A 19,775-nucleotide genomic window follows, 5' to 3' on the forward strand; every position below is an offset into this window, starting at 1 on the left:
TCTGGTACACAATCCTTTTACATTCTGCTAGTAAAATTGAAATTTAGGAAAAATCAGCAACTTTTTTAGTCACAAAGCTCTTGAGCTGGGAGATTTCCATTCTATTGCAGCGGCCACGACCTGGAGCTGTTGGGCAAATGACCGATCGTCTGCTGCCCTCTCCTGGCAGACTGGGGAAATTTTCTTATGTACACTGAGGGAAATGACCCGAGCAGAGGGCTCACCAGGCATGCAACAAAGTCCGTATATATTGTTTCTATATTGAAGTGAAAATTAAAACTACTAGATGTTTTACTAATTATATTTACAAATGGCTGAAACTCTTTGTACTAATCATACAAAGGACGGTCCCTTGTTTTAAGTACTTACATTTGTTTTTTTAAATAAAGTTTATTCATTTATTATTTCTGAGAGAGAGAGAGAGAGAGAGAGAGAGAGAGAGAGAGAGAGAGCAAGAGCACACAAGAGGGGGTGGGCAGCGAGAGAGAGGAAGACAAAGAATCTGAAGCAGGCTCTAGGCTCTGAGCCGTCAGCATAGAGCCCAACACGGGGCTCGAACTCAGGAGTTACGAGATCACGACCTGAGCTGAAGTCAGATGCTTAACCTGAGCCATCCAGGTGCCCCTACATTTCTCTGTTTAATGCATCTCTCAATTTGTTTGAAATGCAATTGTTGTTTGCTTTTTTTTTAAACAACAGCTCATTACCAGTATCTATTTTCACTTGGGCTTAATCATCTATATTACAACTGCACCCTCACCCCTTTCTTTCAAGTAACATGTATTTTTGTAAAAAGAGTGAAATTAAACACCGCCAGAGGCTACATAGTACAAGACAGTCTTCCTTACCTACAGACTTAGAGAACAACAGTTTGATTGTTTGGTTTCCCTGGTTAACAAACCTATCATCTGCCTATATTGATAATATTTGGTTCTTGGTTTTTGTTGGGTTTTTTTTTTTTGGAAATTTGCATTGATTAATACCTCCTGGTCCCTTCAGGATAATTATGGAAATAATAAACTTCTTTGTTTTGTTCACCGTTTTAAAACAGGAATGTTCCCAGTGTTCATCATTAAGAAGAACTTTGTCATGAGGGGCCCATGTCTTCTCTTTAGGGTTTTAATCCATTTTTAAAAAATTCATTTAATGAATTCATTTTTTAGAAAACATTGAAAAAAAGCATGAAATACAAATTATTTCGTATAAAGCACAAATTTTGGCTAAAAGTGCAAATTCATTAGTGAACTATACCCTAAGTGGAAATTCTTTCCAATTGAGTTATGTGATAAATTTTTAAAAATCCTCTATTTGTTGCACATTCTTTCTTTTCTCATGCTTTAAAAAACACAACTCATTAACGAATGTAATGATTTTGAACCCTTTACACGACAGGATTCATAAACTTTCCGTAACTGATATCACCCTACAAGGGAGGGGCCAGTCGTGTGTGTGGTGTGGAGTCAGAGATAAGGTTTTCTCTATTATGACAGATAATTGCAAAAGCTGTGCTAAAACGAGCATAACTTAAATGCTGTTCACTTAAATTTATTTGAGCATTTGTTAGAGAAGTGCTCTTTATACACATACATTATTCCTTTGATCATTCTAAGGAAGCATATCTCTCTTCTGATTTTCTTAATAGAAAAAAAATCAAGAACAAATACTACATTTTACCAAATGCTTCTTGGTCATCAATGGTAATAATTATACATTTTCTCCTTTGACCTTTAAATGGGGTACTTCAGGGTGCCTGGATGGCTCAGTCGGTTGAGCCTCCGACTTTGGCTCAGGTCATGATCTCACAGTTTGTGGGTTTGAGCCCCGTGTCAGGCTCTGTGCTGACCATTAGCTCAGAGCCTAGAGCCTGCTTCTGGTTCTGTGTCTCCCTCTCTCTCTCTGACCCTCCCTGGCTCACACACATTCTCTCAAAAATACATAAAACATTAAAAAAATAAATGTGGGTACTTCTACTAACAGTAATAAACCAGTTTTGGATGTTGGAATGAAGCCATTTGGTCAGAGTTCAATTTTCAAAATATATGCCAGATTATATTTTCTATTTTATTTGTGATTTTTTGCATAGCTATTCCTTAGTGAATTTATCCGAGTTTTTGTTGTTATTTTGGATGTTTTGGGGGTTCATTTCATTAAAACAACTGGGAACGTTTTTTTTCTCCTAGAGCTCTGTGTCAGTTTCAGTGGTATTGGGATTATCTGTTTATTGACAGCTTAATGATGGGAAAGCGCCTGTATTGTGAGGAATTGGTTCATGTGATTATGGAGGCTGAGAGGACCCGGTACCTGCTAGCTGCAGGCTGGGGGCCCAGCGAAGCCAGTGCTGTGGTTCTAGTCCAACCCAAAGGCATGTGAACCAGGGGACCCCGGGCCTAAGTCCTGGTGCAAGTTCCATGGCCCAAGAACCAGGAGTGCTGGTGTCCAAGAGCAGAATATATACATTCCAGCTAGAGCAAATTCACCCTTTGTCTGATTTTTTGTTCTATTCAGGCCCTGTATGCCTTAGATGTTGCCCACCTGTATTGTGGAGGGTGGGTTTTCATTATTCTACCTATTAAAATGCTAATCCTTCCAGAAACAGCAAGCAGACACACCCGCAAATGTTTGTATCAGCTTTCTAGGCATCCCTTAGCCTAGTCAAGTAAACACGTAAAAATACCATCACGGTGGGGTTTACCTTTGCTGTCTCCTCTGTGGTAAATTTTACTAATTTCCATTTAAACAAAATTAGAAGAAAATTCAGTTTTCTACATTTGCTTAAAATTATGGAACATTTTCTTGTAACGGTCTCCTTCTGACTCTCTTCTTCCTAAAGGGGTTCTGCTTCTGATTTCAGAGAGTGGGGGGGTGAGGGAGGATTTCCCATACAACAAACAATTCTTCGACAGCATCAGGGAGTCTGACACCATCAACCTTATACTACCTCAACCTGGAGATAGCTTAAGATTCTTCTTTTTTTTTAAATAGTTTATTGTCAAATTGGTTTCCATACAACACCCAGTGCTCTTCCCCACAAGTGCCCTCCTCCATCACCCCCACTTCTTTCCCACCCTCCCCCCTCCCCTTCAACCCTCAGTTCCTTTTCAGTATTCAATAGTCTCTCAAGTTTTGCGTCCCCCTCTCTCCCCAACTCTCTTTCCCTCTTCCCCTCCCCCTGGTCCTCCATTAGGTTCCTCCTGTTCTCCTGTTAGACCTATGAGTGCAAACATATGGTATCTGTCCTTCTCTGCCTGACTTATTTCGCTTAGCACGACACCTCGAGGTCCATGCACCTTGCTGCAATGGAGTATTATGTGGCAATGATAAAGAATGAGCTAGCTTAAGATTCTACAGGTTAAGGGCTCGGTCCTACAGGACACCCCCACCGCCAACACCAGTCAAAAGCCCATATTATTACCTGTGCTTCTGTCCAACCAGCTGAAGCTCAGAGGTTCCAACAAACTCCTTGGGTTTGACCAACTCCCTGGAGCAGCTCACAGAACTCAGATAAACATTTTACTTACCAGATTACTGGTTTATCACAAAAGGGTGTAATGGAAGAACACCCAGACAAAAGAGATGCACAGGACGAGGTGTGGGAAAAGCCATGAAAAACTTCCAATCCTTCTCCAGGTGCATCGCTTTCCCAAGATCTCTACGTGTTAACCAATCTAGAAGTTCCCCAAAGCCCCTGCTTTCTGAGTTTTTATGGAGGCTCCGTTACACAGGCATGACTGATGAAATTGGTGATTAATTGAATCTCTAGCCTTTTCCTCCCCTCCCTGGAAATCAGAGGGTGGGACTCAAAGTTCCTCCCCTCTGTTCCTGGTCGTTTCCCCGGCAACCAGCACCCATTCCTAGGTGCTTTCCAAAAGTCACCTCGTTAACAGAGACTCAGGTGTGGTGGAAAGTGGCTTGTCAAGAATAACAAGACACACAGCTCACCTGATGGCTCTAAAACCATTTCATGAACTGAACACAAGAGAGAAAATACTGTAGCAAAAGATACTCTTATTGTTCAGGAAATACCAAGGGTTTTAGGAGCTCGGTGCCAGCAATGAATGAAAACAAAATATGTATTTATTATAAATCACAATATCACACTCCCCAATTTCCCTTTTTTAACATTGCACATTTCTCCTTCTTTACCTCTTGTTTATGTCAGTAGCAATTACCTGCATTATTTCAAAAGAGATATATTTTGTATTTTTACTATTTTTCTATTCTAAATAATCCATTATTATTTTTTAATGTTTCATTTATTTTTATTTTTGAGAGAGGGAGATAGGGCAAGCAGGGGAAGGGCAGAGAGAGAGGGAAACATAGACTCTGAAGCAGGCTCCAGGCTCTGAGCTGTCAGCACAGAGCCCGATGTGGGGCTCAAACTCATGAACTGCAAGATCATGATCTGAGCTGAAGTCAGACACCCAACCGACTGAGCCACCCAGGTGCCCCCAAAATACCTTAAATAGTGATGGTTTATATTTATCTCAATATATATAACATGCGGCATGCTCTCTTAAGTTTGCCACGGGGCCCCACTAGTTCTTTTTTCCCGTGCCTAGACAATTCATACATTGTTTTTTTGTCTGGCCATTGCAGGCATACTGATTATGACTCTCCCATTTACAGTTTTGGTTTTCCTATGACCTCTGCTCAGCCAAATCAATGGTTTCTAATACATTAAGTTTTTAGATTCTTTGAAGCCAGACTGAAGGATGATTGAGAAATAAGAAACTGGGGAAACATACATAGAGTGAGGGAGAGAGAATGAAAGAGAGAAAGAGAGTGAGAGAGCGAGCATGAGTTAGATGCAAAGCCAGGATTGAAGGATAAGTTTTTTTCTTTGCAACCAGAAGAAATATGAATGTATGCCTTGAATGGAAGAGAAAGCCATGGAGAACATCCAAGAGAACCAAGAAGGTATTAAAAACAAGAGCAAGGTGCAAAGTAGAGTCACTGAGGCTAAGCCTCACATCACCAAATAAAGACTTAATTAAAATTTCAGCTCTTCCAGAAATGGATCTTCAGCCAGTCAGTCAGGAATCTCCTGATAAGTGCTAGTGAGGTAGTCTGCCTGATAGACCCCAGCCATCCCTAACTGTGGTAACTAAACCACTTTTGTCTTGTATAATTTCCTTATTCCTGCTCCCTTCTGCCTTTAAGAGTGTTTCATTTGGTGCAGATGTACAAGCTTCTTGGAACTCCTTTCTATCTGCTAGATGGGATGCTGTCCAATTCATGAATCTCTGAATAAAGCCAGCATGATCTGTAAAATGTAGGTAGATTTTGTTTTTGACATGTGTGAGGGTGGAGATAGATAAACATAACTTTGGAGGTAGGAATAGGAAGAACATTTGTAGTGATTAACGTTACACATCAACTTGTCTGGGCCATAGGTGGCAGAGCAGATATTTGGTCAAACATTATTCTGATTATGATTCTGAGAGTGTTTCTGGGTCAATTAACATTTAAGTTGGTAGCTGAGTAAAGCAGATCGCCCTCCCTACTGTTGGTTGAACTCAACTAAGCAACTGAAGGCCTGAGTAGTACATAAAGGCTGACCCTCCCTTGTGTGAGAAGGAACCCTTCCTGCCTCACTGCCTCGACATGGGATTTCAGCCCTTCCCTGCCTTCCAACTCGAACTGAAACATGGGCTTTGAGTTCTGGGTCTGCCCATTTTTCAACTAGAACTGCACCATTGGCTCTCCTGGGTCTCAGCTTGCTAACTGCAGCTCTTGAAATTTCTCTATCTCTATAATTACATGAGCCAATTCCTTATAATAAATCTCTCTTTATATATATATATACATACACCCTATTATTTCTATTTCACTGGAGAACCCTGACCCATACAGCATTGAAATAATTCATACCCACTGACACCTACTTTCTTATAAAACAGAGTCAAGGTCATCTTCTGAGCATGAGGTAGCCGAGGAAAGTAAAGTAGGTTTGTTTCAAAAGAAGTGGGGGGCACCTAGGTAGCTCAGTCGGTTAAGCCTCCAATTTCGACTCAGGTCAGGATCTCACATTTGTGGGTTCGAGCCCCGTGTTGGGCTCTGTGCTGACAGCTCAGAGCCTGGAGCCTGCTTCCGATTCTGTGTCTCCCTCTCTCTCTGACCCTCCCCAGCTCGCACTGTCTCTCTCTGTCTCTCTGTCTCTCAGAGCATGAGCGGGGAGGGGCAGAGAGAAAGGGAGACAGAATCGGAAGCAGGCTCCAGCCTCTGAGCTGTCAGCACAGAGCCTGACACGGGGCTTGAACCCACAAACGTGAGATCATGACCTGAGCCGAAGTCGAAGGCTTAACTGACTGAGCCACCAAGGCGCCCTTAAAAAAATTTTTTTAAAGTAGGTTTGTGAGAAAAGAAAGAGATTTTGCAGAAGAATAGAAATGAGAATGGTACTGAACAGGGCTTTTGTATCTGTATAAAAGGCATTTCTCTCAAAGAAAATTAATGTTTAATAGATTATTTGTGAACTTATTGACTCTATATATTGACTGCAAGCTTATGAATTCAAGGGGTAAGGACTGTCTTTCAAAGATGGAGCATGCTTTACTGTTGGAGCCATTTCCTTGGGTTCTTATCCCAGATTTGTGGTTTTCTAGTTGCATATCTTGGGTAAGATACTCAACCTTTCTGCTCCTCAGTTGCTTCATCAGTATTTAGTAAAAGGCTTGTGGTAGAAACATAAGAAATCTCAAGGGGACTTTCAATGGTGACTGCCACTAGTAAAAATCATGACATCTTGGCCTCAATCTACCTGAGCACGTAGCACAAAGCCTGGCATATAGTAGATCTTGAATACACGAGTTAGGGGGTGGATGAAAATCATTCTTTTGTGGCTTAACTTCTATGGCTAATGGTTGCCAACTCAGTGTCATTTCCACCCTATTCTACATTCTTCTCTGCAGGTTGAGAGAAGGTCCTCAGAACTGTATTCCTTGGAATCTCTTTGCAGTGGGGTTACCTGTTGGATCCTGCCAAGGATAAGTGTTTGCCCAAAGTCTGAACTGAAAGAGAAGAAAAACAATTACTTTTTCAGGGCAGCTGGTGAGAGTACAAGACTGCCGGACTTTAGCAGAAGACAGATGAAGTGTTTTGTGCAGCTATGTCCCAGCACTCTCCTAAGAAGCATTGACTTCATTGCTACATGAAGCCAAACCCATCAGTGGCAGCTTGGAGTTCTGACTTCTGCACGAATGGGTCTCTTCAACTGCATGGTCTCTTCAAGACAGCAGCTTCACTTGTTTGACTCTTCCAACATTTATATAGGTTTCTAATTCTTTTCATTAAGTCCCTTCCTGCCTAAACTATCTTGTGGGCTTTGTGTTTTGGACTAAACCAAATTGTTATGGGCTGGATTGTGTTCTCCCCAAATTCTTACGTTCAAGCCCTCATGTATAGTACCTCAGATTGTGACTGTATTTGGAAATAGATATTTAGAGAGAGATGATTAGGTTAAAATGAGGCCATGTGAGTGGGCTTAATCACATCTGACTGATGTTCTGATAAGAAGAGGAAATTTGGATATACAAGGAAACCCAGGAAAACCCTTGCCAAGAAGAAAGATGACAGACTACTTGAGGACATTGCAAGAAGGTGGCCATCTGCAAGCCAAAGAGAAAGGCCTTCATAGGAACCAATTTGCTGAGACCTTGATCTCAGGTTTCTAGGCTCCAGAACTGTGAGAAAGTTTTATCCCCAGGTATTTTGTTCAGGTAGCCCTACAAAACTAATATACTAGTCTGGACAGTAACTGGATTATGAAAACAATAGATTCTGTATGTTGTCCCTCTGATTCTTTGGGGTGACAGTGTGGTTGGCGAGGTGTTTAAGGTATCATATATTAGGGAGTCACTTGAAAAATTCACACAAGATCCAACTCAACCAGAAGTTGCTGCTATACATACTAATGCCAAGAAAATTCCATCTCATGGCCTAGATGAGATCTGAGTTCTGATCCACACCCAGGAAAAACTGGCACGGTGTGGATGTCATGCAACATGGTAATTTAGTTGTTTCTGCACACCCACGAAGGCAGCTGTTGCATTCATCCCCACCTCCAGGACAGCCTGGGGCCCGGCCAGCACGTGCGCAACTATGCTAGTCCAGTTGCCAGTAGAGAATATTCAATAGGGGAGTTTGGGTGGCTTTATCTAATTCACCAGTCAGTTTTAAAGGGAAAGAAAAAAATGAAAACCCCAAAATAGAATATGTGCAGGAAGTTTGAAGAAGGATTGGAAACCAGAAGTGAGTTATGAGGGCCTACCGAGAAAAATGAGATCTTGAAGAATATTTCCTCAGAAAAGGAAATGAATTAAAGGGCATAACTGACAAAAAAACCCCAAAACAAAACAACAACAAAAAAACCCTGTGAGCGCCTCAGAGGAAGTGGTTAACTCTACTTTATAATCTAGAGGGGTGACAGCCTTCAACTTCTACCCCGAGGCCCACTCTTCCCAAAGAGATGGAAGATCACAAAAATGGGTTCATATCTAATGGGCTTCAAGGACAGATAGGCCACTGTGGCACTTTCAGACTAAAGGGGACTCAGATGTCATGATAAATGGGACAAGACTTGATGCCCTTCCCTGCATCTGGTATGGCGAGAGGGTTCTAAGACGTTGTTTTATTTTTACCGATGAGGAGTCCAAAGGGTACACTTGCACACAGAGTCACATAAATCCTGACATAGCAGGATTGAGTCCCATCCAATCTTAGTCCAAGATCACCCATTTAGCCATCTCGTCATACTGCCTCGCTGAAACACTTCAAGCTGAACATTTCCAGTGATTGAAGAGCTCTGCTAGAGTACTACAAATACTACTTTTAAATGTCCCTGTCTACCGTATGTAGCAGCTCCACCCACAGGCTATTATTCATATGTGTCATCTATTCCATTCTGTGGAGCTAATTTAAAGGGAGAGAGTTCTTTTGTTTTTCCCAGGGAGTCTGAGTATAACCAAAAAAGAATAATTTGTGTGTAGGAGTTAGGAATAAAGTATTTTTAAGTATCTTTCTCAAGATACTTAAAAATATTCTCAAATGTTCCACTATTACAGTGAAACAAAAATTGTATTACACATTCATGTGGGTGGTTCATTCTAAGACTGTAATACTAGCTTTAATTTGATCAGAAACAGAAATCAGACCTTAACTGAAGGAAGAAGAATATAGTTTTTAAGCACAGAGTGGCAACTGAAGACCAAGACATTTAAACAATTCTTTTCTTATAGAATAATGAAAGCAAGCTGACCATCTTTTTTCCATTTTCTGAGAAAACCTTGTAGTGATTTTGGTTTTCATTAAATATTTAGTTGGCTTCTCTTCAGCTGTTCTGTTCATGTGCTTGTCTACTTGCTTATACCCAGTCCAGACTGTCCATGCTGAAATAAATTGAATTCCATCACTAGCCACCTAAGTTCAAATGCAACGAAAGCCTGTTTCATGTGCTTATATGTAATTGTCACTTCTTTGTAATTAATTCAAATCATTTATGAAAAATGCATAATCTCCCCTCAGTCTGGGGTGAGGACGGGTCACCCTACCTTACATTTTAAATATGTTTCTGTAAAAAAAACATATGAGTCACTGTTAATTGTTTTAATGGAGTTGGTACCCTAATTAATGAAACATGAGAAGACATTGAATATTCATTCCCTGATGCTTTGTCTCCTTAATCAAACTCAAGGCAATGGAAGCCTAGAGTTCCTCTCCATAGAAAGCACACCCATGAGCAAAATGAGATGAAGAGGATGGTCACTTCCTCTTGGGAAATATTTTTTAACTTTGATTCTATTTTTATTTAATTTTTTTAATTTCAAGCATAATTGGAATTTTAATTTCAGGAGATCTTGTCCGTCAACTAGGCATATCAACCAGATACAGTGAACTTCACAGCTTATACTAGTTAAAATTTAAGTAGTCTTTTTACTCGATTTCCTAACCATGTTTTTTTGTAACATTTTTACGGTAAAAATACTATAGTGGCACTAAAGAGATTTTTCAAAAAATAAAAACAAGAAACTCTCCAAATACAACTGATTTCAGTTTGTATATTTCTGCCTTTTTGTTATTTACATTGATGTATCCATTTAATGTTTAATTCTCAAGCCAGGAAATACATAACACCCCCACCCATCGCAGCAAAATGCCATTCCCAAAAAAGGGTGTTTCCAGAGCCCCCCACTACTTTATAAGAGAAAACTGACATGGGAGAATCCTGCCCTGTGGGCCTCGCTGCCCTACTGACTCCTGGTTACACTCCCCTCATTTTCTCCAAGCTCCCAAATTCCTCTTTATTTACTAATGATCCCAAAACTAAATATAAATCTTTGTTTTTCTCCTTTGCATAACAAACACGATAACAATTTTTTGAGGTCAAGGACAAAATCTCCTATCTCTGTGCTTAACACAATGTTGGGCATGTAGTATATTCAGTTACTAAGTAAAAACTATAAGGAAAAGGGCAATTTGTGTCTTTTTTGGCTTCAAACCTATCTCATCTCTTTAATAAGGTCTTATATCTCCTTAAATCACAGATTAAGCAATAAAGAATAAATCACTGTTGCCACATTTAACACTTGTACATTTTATTTAATTAAATCAGCCATTGTACACATTTGCAGCTATGTATTGTTAGTGTTGTATTTTTTCCATTAACTAATACATGCCCTCATAGATATATTCAATTAGTGTTATCACCATGGGAACAAGATGCTGAGTCATCAACTGAAAATTCACTTCTTCTCACAGTATTCAAGTTTTTTGATTACACAGCAAAAATCAAAATCAAAAAAAGGTGAATAACCATTATGTTGTTACACAGACATCATCTGCACTGCAAATAACACAACAGAAATGCTTTTCTTGAGCTCCAGTGAAGGTTTTGACAAGAAGGCCATGGTATGTCTCAAAAAGTTTCACCATCAGCCTCTCTCATTTTGGCTGCCAAAAAAGCTTTATTTCCTATCCAACCGCCAAAAAGTGCTAGCATTTGAGGCTTAAGAGATTTGGCTTGTGGGAAACCTCCCTCCCAGGAAACTTGTGCCCTTGGCAACACGACTTGAAATGATGAAGTACCATTGTTTGTCACTTTTGTTTTTGACATTCGGAGCAATGAGTCATTTTTGCACAACAGGAAAAGACCAGATAGAATTGGAAAATGTTCGATCCCTGGAGGATAGACTCTTTTTTTTTTTTAATTGCATCTTCATTGAATATACTTTTCTTTAACAAATAACTGATTCGAAATGTATACTGTTTATATGAATATATTTGTGAATATATATATATGTTAAAATGCTACACAGCTTCAACCACTAGAGGAATAAGGAATAGGACATGGAAATCACTCAGATGATTAAAGTTCCTTCTCTGGAACAAAAAGAAGTGCACAAATGCACTTCAGAGTTTCCAAGGGAGTTTAGATTTCAAATAAATAACTCAAAAATTTTAACCAAAACCAAATTTGTAAGGATTTCTCAACCTTGTCTGCAAGCTAAAAAACAGACCTAGCTGAAAAGTGAAAAGTGCTTGCTCAGGGTCAAAAGAATGAAAACCATCAGTGCAATTAGAAGAGGAGTTTTGACTGTGGTTTTGAGTTTTAAATGCTACATGCAGGTATTAGAGAAGATAGAAACCCGGAGGGGGGAAGAAAACACTCCAGCATGGTGAGAGAGTTTAACCGTTTGCGTAGTGGGTAAATCTTGTTTCCAATGAATTATCTACAGTGCAGTGGCCAGAAGAAAGTACCACCAATAAGACAGCGTGGTTTGCTAAAGCAGCAATGAAAACTGGAAAAGTACAGTAGTTCTAGCTTTTAAAATACCCTGCCAATGTGTCCAAAATCCAAAAGACCTGAAGATGCTAGAATGCCACAGGATGTAGCTGCTAGCCGCCGAATACCTCATTGTTTCATTCCTTTCGCCTTCTGCTCCCCTTCATCCCTCCCTCAGAGCGGCTGTTGGAGAATCATAAATCAAGGCTGGCCAGCACCAGCAATAAGTGCTTAGTTAGGATAGTTCCTTGAGGTCATTAACCCATCTTTAACTAGGAGCAATGGCTACTCTGGAAGTTCTAAGGACATGGTAGGTCTGAAGGGCTTCTTTTGCAGTAGAACTGTATTATCATTCGATTGTGTTAGCAATATCTTAACTAACCATTGTTCAGCAATTTCTAGAGGCCTTTTATTTCCGTGATGCCCAGTGTCGTTATGATAGGCAGTGGTTTTAATTTTAATATGTTGTTCATCTGAGCATTTTAGCTATATACATTGTACAAGGAGATCCCTTGGAAGGATTCCTCTATATCAACACTTGAAGAGGTCTGTAGGTGAAGTTCTTCTGATCGATGGATTTTCATGGAGCTTGTGCAGAAGCAAAGAACAACGGAGGTGGCCAGTTTCCAGTTTAGCACAGACACAACAAAGTAGTGGATACAGCATCCAGACTGAAGGATGCTATCTTTGGTCACAAATTAGCTTACAGTTAAAGAGGATGGGGAAAACTAAAACAAAATGCAGTGTTTTTGCTAAAAGTGGAACTGTCAGGGTATCCCATTAGGTCACTCCGCCAATGAAACGGGAAGTTGCATATGGAGTGAATGTGTGGTTTCTGGTGTGAGGATAGGGCGGCCCCTCATTTGGCCTCTTGCTTCGAGTCCTCCTTGCAGAAATGCCGGAGGAGTTGCTGGAGGTCGCGCTGGAGGTCATCTTGGTCTAGTGCTTCTGGTACGTCCTCCAGGTGCTCCAAGTAAATGTGTTTTCCATGCTGGTCCTTCACCACAGCCCTCTTCTGTGTCCTGGCTTTATTCATTGTTGTCCTGTAGGGAAGCGGACAAGAGAGAATTATACCTTCTTCACTAAAAGGCAGCCACCACCTTTGGAATGGGAGTAATAACCATGACATGAAAATAGTTTAGTGTCCTACCTCCGGATACTTCTTGGACTGAGCTATTAGTTTAAGATCTGCAGCCATCTTTCCTTTAAACTTGGCCTCTCCAATCTGATGTGAGTCATGAAATGTTTTAAAGTGTTTTTGAACAAAGAATATTTTTAAAAACTTTAAGAACTATTTCAACTAAATGAAACGATGCTTTAATATGATTCTCTCCAAAGGCAACCATGCACTCATTCATGTTTGTTTAAGGTGCACTGATTTGAAAGAGTTTGGCTCATACTGAAACAGGGATTCCCTATGTACTTTTTGAAAGGCTATGAAAAATAGTTTTTGATTTTCTTAAAACATGTTAGCTGCCGGCTTAATCCTTAGAGTCGCATCCTATGCTGGGAAATGTTCTGGGAGGACTTTTCCATGGGACATAGATCTTTAAAAATGGGAATCTTATTCTATTAACATACGGGATGGTGAATACCAATGAGAGATGAGGGAATGCTCCGGCCTCGAAATGTCATCTGGAGAAGGTAGGGAAGAGAAAGCAAAGAGAAAAAACACCGAGAGACAAGATCCTTCCTCCATCTGCTCAGATCTCCCGGACTTTGTCCATTTTTGGTCTTCTATGCCACTGAATAGTCTGCTTCCTGGGCTCCCTCCTGACTAGTGATTACTTGACAAAGGGGGCTATGATGTGTTGTGATATTTTCTACTATTCTCCTGTATCCCTACTTGAAAATCATTATGCTGTAATTTGTTCACTCTCTGTCCTATCTACTTCTCAATATAGTTATTCATTCTGTAAATATGCGGTGAACATTTTTATGTGCCGGGCACTATTATTGTAACAAAAAAGGAAAATGTTACAAATACAAAAGAGCACAGTTAGTAGGAAGTGAGGCCAAGACTCAAAGATTCCAGAGCCTGAATCCGTAACCGCAATGCCATGCATCTTCACTGAAAACCACAGGGAGCAGTTTTCTTAGCTTTACCCAGCATTTTTCTTAACAATTCCTAATGTTCCAAAGCTAGTGGTTCTGTACTGCTATGCATTTAAGATCATCCTGATTTTTCATCATTCTACCTTCCCACACTGTCATGCATTTAACATACTCCTGATTTAAAAAGAAAGACTTATTTTAGCCAAAATAATTTTGGTTTTTCTTTTGAGCATCTTTGTCTCCTTCCTTCTCTCATGTTTTCTTATTCTCTCCTTCCTTGGACACCACATGAATTATTTTGTATCTGGAAGCAAACAAATTTTCTTCTTGATAAAAAGGTCAAATTTGGTTCCAATGGTTGAAATCAGATTATGTTTTTCTAATGATTCAGCACCCATAATATTTTTCTTCTACCAAAAGGCAAATATTTGATTTTTTCTCTGCCAAGAGCTAATACCAGCCTTTGTGGCACTGGAGTGGGTGTGTTGGGGGCGGGGTGCGGGGTGAATAAGCTTTTATCACAGGACACTCCCTGATGTTTTGTGCAGATGTGGGTAGATGAATGTATTTATGAGCATGCGTATGCATGTAACTAAGCCATGGAATGAATTTGCTTATGTGTATTCAGGGGAACAGTGCGACTGATAAAATATCTTCAGCAACAGGCAAGATAAAGTGCTGCACTGACAAATGCAGCTCCAGAACTAAATAGCTGCAGAACTTAATTGAGTTGTCCCTCTTCCTGGCTTCAAATTCACCAGCTATAATTGAGGATTTTACGTTAAATGGTTTCTAAATCTATTCCCATATAAAAAGCTCAGGGTGTACATGGTGTATGTGGTTTTGTTTGAATAATCGAATGAAAGACCCCAAAGTTCAGAGTATAAGAAGTGTTTTACCGTTAATTCACATAGCATTTTCAAAGTTCTCTGAGCAATTACACTCTTTTAAATTCTTAGCTGCTGCTGTTTTTCACACGTGATTGGAGGGCGGAATTGTGACAGAACCTTTAATTCACTGTTCTAATTATTATGTTCTGCAGGCTGAAAATAACTCTGGAGAGTACTATAAATGACAATCTTTTTCTTCTTTACAGTGAAGTGAAAAGAACAATAATAACTTGAATTTCCATTGTGTCTTCTCAATGAGAAGCCGAGGACACTTTCTCAGCGTGGTGCCGCTAGGGACCAGAGAGAAGGGCCAGGGGACGAGGCAATGGTGCGGACAGTCACACATCAAGTAGGTGATGGGGATGGCTGCCTATGGAGTGTTCCAGCTTCTCCCTTTTCACAGGCACAAAAAGGAGCCACTTGGTGCTTCTATGACACTTTCTTAACTTATTAAAATCCCCAGTTTAGCATTGCTTGGTACAATCAGGTTTGTGGGTATCAAACTCATGTTCATGTTATTTACCACTCACATGCAAGATCATGAAATGACTTAATGATTTTAGAAGGAACTTGAAAACAAAAACAACCCCGAAAAGCATGTGCCATTCAGCATTATGATTTGCTAAGAGTGAGATGAAGGTAGCCAGTCACAAGATTAACCTGTGAGCAGCTGTTTCTCTCCTCTTCTTACGTGCTCCAAATCTATCAACATGATGAAATATTCTAGGCAGTCTGCCTTCACGAAACTGATGACTTGCTAAAACCCAGGGAGTGATTGTGTAAACAGGAGTTTCAACTCCCCTCAAGCTTTGGTATCATTTTCAAAGCATCAAGAGGACACTACAGGTTTGCCGCACTGACAGGTCTACCACTTGACAAAAACGTATAATACAGAAAGAGTTGGTCATTCCTAAAGGATGTTAGGACCTATGTAGGGGTTCTGTTTTTCTTAAAATTGGGAAAAAAATGTTAAGGTGTTAGTTGGCAAAGCATACCCCCATGCTAACCCAAACCTTTTAATTATTGATCCATCCTCTCTCAGGATCTCATTCTCTACTAAACTGGGCAAGTGCACTTTCATGTGGCTACCTGTATAACTCAAAGCCTGAAGTAAGAAAAAAGAAAACAAGACAAAACCACCATAAGCCATAGACTTTAATCAATAGCCACTGATAGCATAACAAGATGTACTTGAAAGGAAAAATAAAAACACTCCTAGGAACAAATGTAAGTATTGAGTTTTATTTAAATCTCTCCCATTGGTGAGGGAGATGTATTGTATTACTTATAAATGCTGGGAAATAACATCTGAACTGAAATTTTTAATTTCCTCCTCACCTCATCCCCCCTCTTTCTCCAGTAGACACTCTAATGATAAATATAATGATCAGTGGCAAAAACAAGCAGCAAATGAATAAGGTCCAAAGTGTACAACTCCCATAATTCACTCTGTGATTATACATGGTCAAATTACTTTCCTTAAAAGTATCTAAATAGTATGCTTTTCATATCCCAATGAACCTCAATATCCCATATATAGCCTCAATGCATATTGTGGGTATAGAAGAGAACTCACATATAACATTTAACCTCAAAATGTCTCAATAGCAAAATAATTTTTTGTGGATGTTTGCATATGTCCAACAGTCCCTTAGTCAAAACGCTTGGGGCCAGATGTGTTTCAGAATTCAGAATGTTTTTCTTTTGGATTTTAGAAATGTAATATGCTATATATGCTGTATATTCAAGTACCTTAGATGGGGTAGGAACAGTAGTAGCCAGTAATCAAACACATATTTTATCCATAGCAACACATATGAATATTTATTATAAGTAGGACCAAAAAACTCCCCTTGTCATTATAGCTCTATGTCAATTCACATTAACTTTTACTGCCAAGTTACTTGCTATTAGCCTACAAAAATTGCATTGGTTTTCAGAATTTTTGGATTTTTTAATCCTACTAAGGGTTTATGGATCTGTCACTCTGGGCCCATTTCCTAATTACTGAAAAATGTTTGTTTTATATCTAGGTTTAAAATAAATCAGAGTTTTCTTTAATGCCTATCTTTGGAAATATCTGAGACTATTATCCGAGAGAATTCACAATGTCTTTCTTTCTCTTACTAATTAAATAACTAAAGTCACTTCATCTAAGCATGATGTACAATCATGACCTAACTCCAGAGATTCTGATTCTGATTCAATTGAAGTGAATCCTGGTCATCTAGACTTTAAAAAGCATTTAAGGTGGCATGGAACTTGTCACTTTGTGAATACCACAAATTGAGAACACATTACCTCAGGGTACAAGTTATTCAAACAGGAGTTCTACTCTCCTGAATTATTCTGCACCCTTCCATGAGTACATATATGGAATGACATAATGATAAATCATTTTCTTTTTAAACACAAAGCAAACATAAAACACACAACACAAAAACACAAAAATGACAATGCTTCTATACCTCTTCAAAGTCATCTTTGGCTGAAGGCAGATCAGTGGCTAAGCTAGAATCACCCAGATGCTTCTCCATCCTTTCTCCATGTACCATAGTTGTTTTAACAACTTTGCTGACTTTACGGCCTTCCACTGGTTCAGCCTGAAATTGTGAGGTACTGGACAAAATGCTGGGCTCAGACAAAGTTACCTAATGAATGAAGGACACATGATAACACAGTTTCTGATGGCCAAAACATAACAGTGATGGATTTTTTTTCATGTAAAAACAAACACCCACCAAAACAGTGATGGATTTTTTTTATGTAAAAACAAACAAAACCCCCCAAAACCTTACAATGGTATATAAAGGCCTTCTGGAAAACAGTATTTTGGAAAAGAGAAGCAGACACTAAAAGAAAGAAAAAGCCTATAATCAACTGGTAATGCCTATATAATGATTCTATGTACAAGCGCCAAGCCATCCACTCATTAATCACTTAAACGAAAATCTGTCAAGAAGCATTATGAATAAGTGATTGCTCAGCGCAATGCAGACATAACAACTGTGCGTGAACTCTCCCCATGTTTAAATGGTTTTGACATTATGAAGATAAAATTAAGCCCCAAAAGAGGAACTCTCAAAGATATGAGAAACTGAAAAAGTAGATTTCTAGAGAAACCGTGGGTGCCATAAGAAATTTTTGAGCATGGGAATGAATGCAAAACAGTGACTATGTCACAAATGACATGTCAAAGAGAGTAAACGTGCCTCAAAGAGGGAAGTTGAACAGACAGAAATAAAGCTACAAATTGAGGAGTTCTGGATCCTGGCTTTAGTGATTGAAATGCAGAAGTTGAAATATCAAATATTTATCTACAGTGCCCAACCGAAGACTGCCACGCTGCCCGGGGACAAGCACTACAACACTATTTTACGAGGTCTTTTCATGACCTACAGCTTGCCAGCAAATGGAATTCTGGCCTTTTAAAATGTCACTTTTGGATTTCTGTTTTAGGTACTCAACCATAAATTAAACAGAAAATAGAAATAAGAAGGACCCGGGGCACCTGGGTGGCTCAGTCGGTTGAGCGTCTGACCCTTGATTTCAGCTCAAGTCATGATCTCAGGGTTGTGAGATTGAGCCCTGCATCGGGATCTGTGCTGATGGTGTGGTGCCTGCTTGAGATTCTCCCTCTCTCTCTCTCTCTCCCTCTCTCTCTCTCTCTCTCTCTCTCTCTCTCTCTCTCTCTCTCTGCCCCTCCCCTGCTCACTCACACACTCTCTGTCAAAGTAAATAAATAAACTTAAAAAAAAAAGAAATAAAAGGACCAAACAGAGATAATGAGTATAATGGCTACAATTGTTCTTGAAGGTTAGTTTAAAAGTCCACACAATCATGAAGAAAAATGTGAATAATGCAACTGAAAGCAGAGCGCCACAGGACGGGGAGCAGTGGGGCCGGAACGGACCATCTCCTCTGACTCTGTTTTAGACCTCTCCTAAAATCAGGTTGGAGAGTCAGATGATCTTACCTCTGACTGTTCAGTGTCACTCTTTAATACAATGCGCTTCATGACTTTGGAATAGCCATCTCCTTCCTCAATGCTGATGGGTCCCTGTGCCATTCCCTGCATTGTAACCTCTTCTTTTTCTGTGCCATCAGAGGCTACATACCGCCTAATGATTTTCCTAGTGACCTGAAAGAGAGGTGATTCATGTGTCTTGTGTTTGAGTGACAGTACCAGGGTACTGATAAGTTTTCAACAGGAGGCTTTGAAATCAACCCATGTTAGGACAATACCTTCTTTACCACAGTGTGTCCATACTCATCAATGTATTCTTCTTCTGTGACTGTTTCTGGGGGTATGTCAGGCATATCATCTCCCTACACAGTTGAGAGAAAATGATCACTTCAGTGTTGGGCATCGATTCTGAGAAACTACTCCCAAGTGCTTATCATGTTAGAAAAGGAAGGGAGCTACTGAGAAGCACTGGTGAGATGCCAAATCCTGTCGAGTAGTATGTTTTAAAGAAAGAAAAAAAAAGTGGGTAGTAACATGCTTAGGAGAATTGACCAACGTTAGGCATAAAACAAACACACCAACAAAAACAGACAAGCGAGGTGAGGTGGGGTGGAACTGAGGAAGCGCTCTCTCTCTTGTGTGCTCTCTTGGAGGTAGGCTGCGATGTCGTCACCACTGCAGGCCTTTTTTTTTTTTATGAACAAAACTTAGGAGAATTAAGGGGTCTGCTTTTGAATGGCCATGCACTACCCAAGGAGCATGCCAAGCCCTCGTAGCTCCACGGCCATCGTCACTCTCTGAGGGTTACGGGGACAGAGTGTCCCGGACGTGCAGGAACGTAACAGCTGGTACCTGAATAATCACTCGTCGGCGGACCACCCTGGTGGTTACCATTGCCTCCTCATCTGAGCTGGCCTCCAGCTCCCCTAATTCCTCTGTTAGCTCCTGCTGGAAGCACGGAAGCATCGCTTTGTTGAACATGCTAAGGAATGTCTTCGCTACTGGTTTCTGCTTTAGTGCACACTGTTTTCTGAAAGTTTTATTCACGAAGGCTTTGGTAGAAAAGCCAGCACGGCTAACAAGT

The 19,775-nt window shown here is 40.0% G+C and overlaps 1 protein-coding gene across 8 annotated transcripts in view; it reads right to left on the minus strand.

Annotated features, from left to right (window-relative positions):
* Nucleotides 1–10,571: 10,571 nt before the first annotated feature.
* Nucleotides 10,572–19,775, minus strand: part of ANK2 (ankyrin 2) — a 336,115-nt gene continuing 326,911 nt past the window's right edge. For 7 of the 8 annotated variants that reach the window (XM_029941812.1, XM_029941804.1, XM_029941796.1 and 4 more), the window contains 5 exons: nt 18,970–19,053; nt 18,701–18,865; nt 17,193–17,375; nt 15,738–15,829; nt 10,572–12,822 (listed from right to left, as the gene is read on the minus strand). In XM_029941812.1, the coding sequence (XP_029797672.1) occupies nt 12,639–12,822; nt 15,738–15,829; nt 17,193–17,375; nt 18,701–18,865; nt 18,970–19,053 (708 nt within the window). In that variant the 3' untranslated portion in view covers nt 10,572–12,638. Of the gene's footprint in view, nt 12,823–15,737; nt 15,830–17,192; nt 17,376–18,700; nt 18,866–18,969; nt 19,054–19,543; nt 19,640–19,775 lie in introns of all 8 variants that reach the window. The other variant, XM_029941791.1, reaches the window with a different exon arrangement.

The sequence above is a fragment of the Suricata suricatta genome, chromosome 1, assembly GCF_006229205.1.
Source record: "Suricata suricatta isolate VVHF042 chromosome 1, meerkat_22Aug2017_6uvM2_HiC, whole genome shotgun sequence".
Taxonomy (NCBI): Eukaryota; Metazoa; Chordata; class Mammalia; order Carnivora; family Herpestidae; genus Suricata; species Suricata suricatta.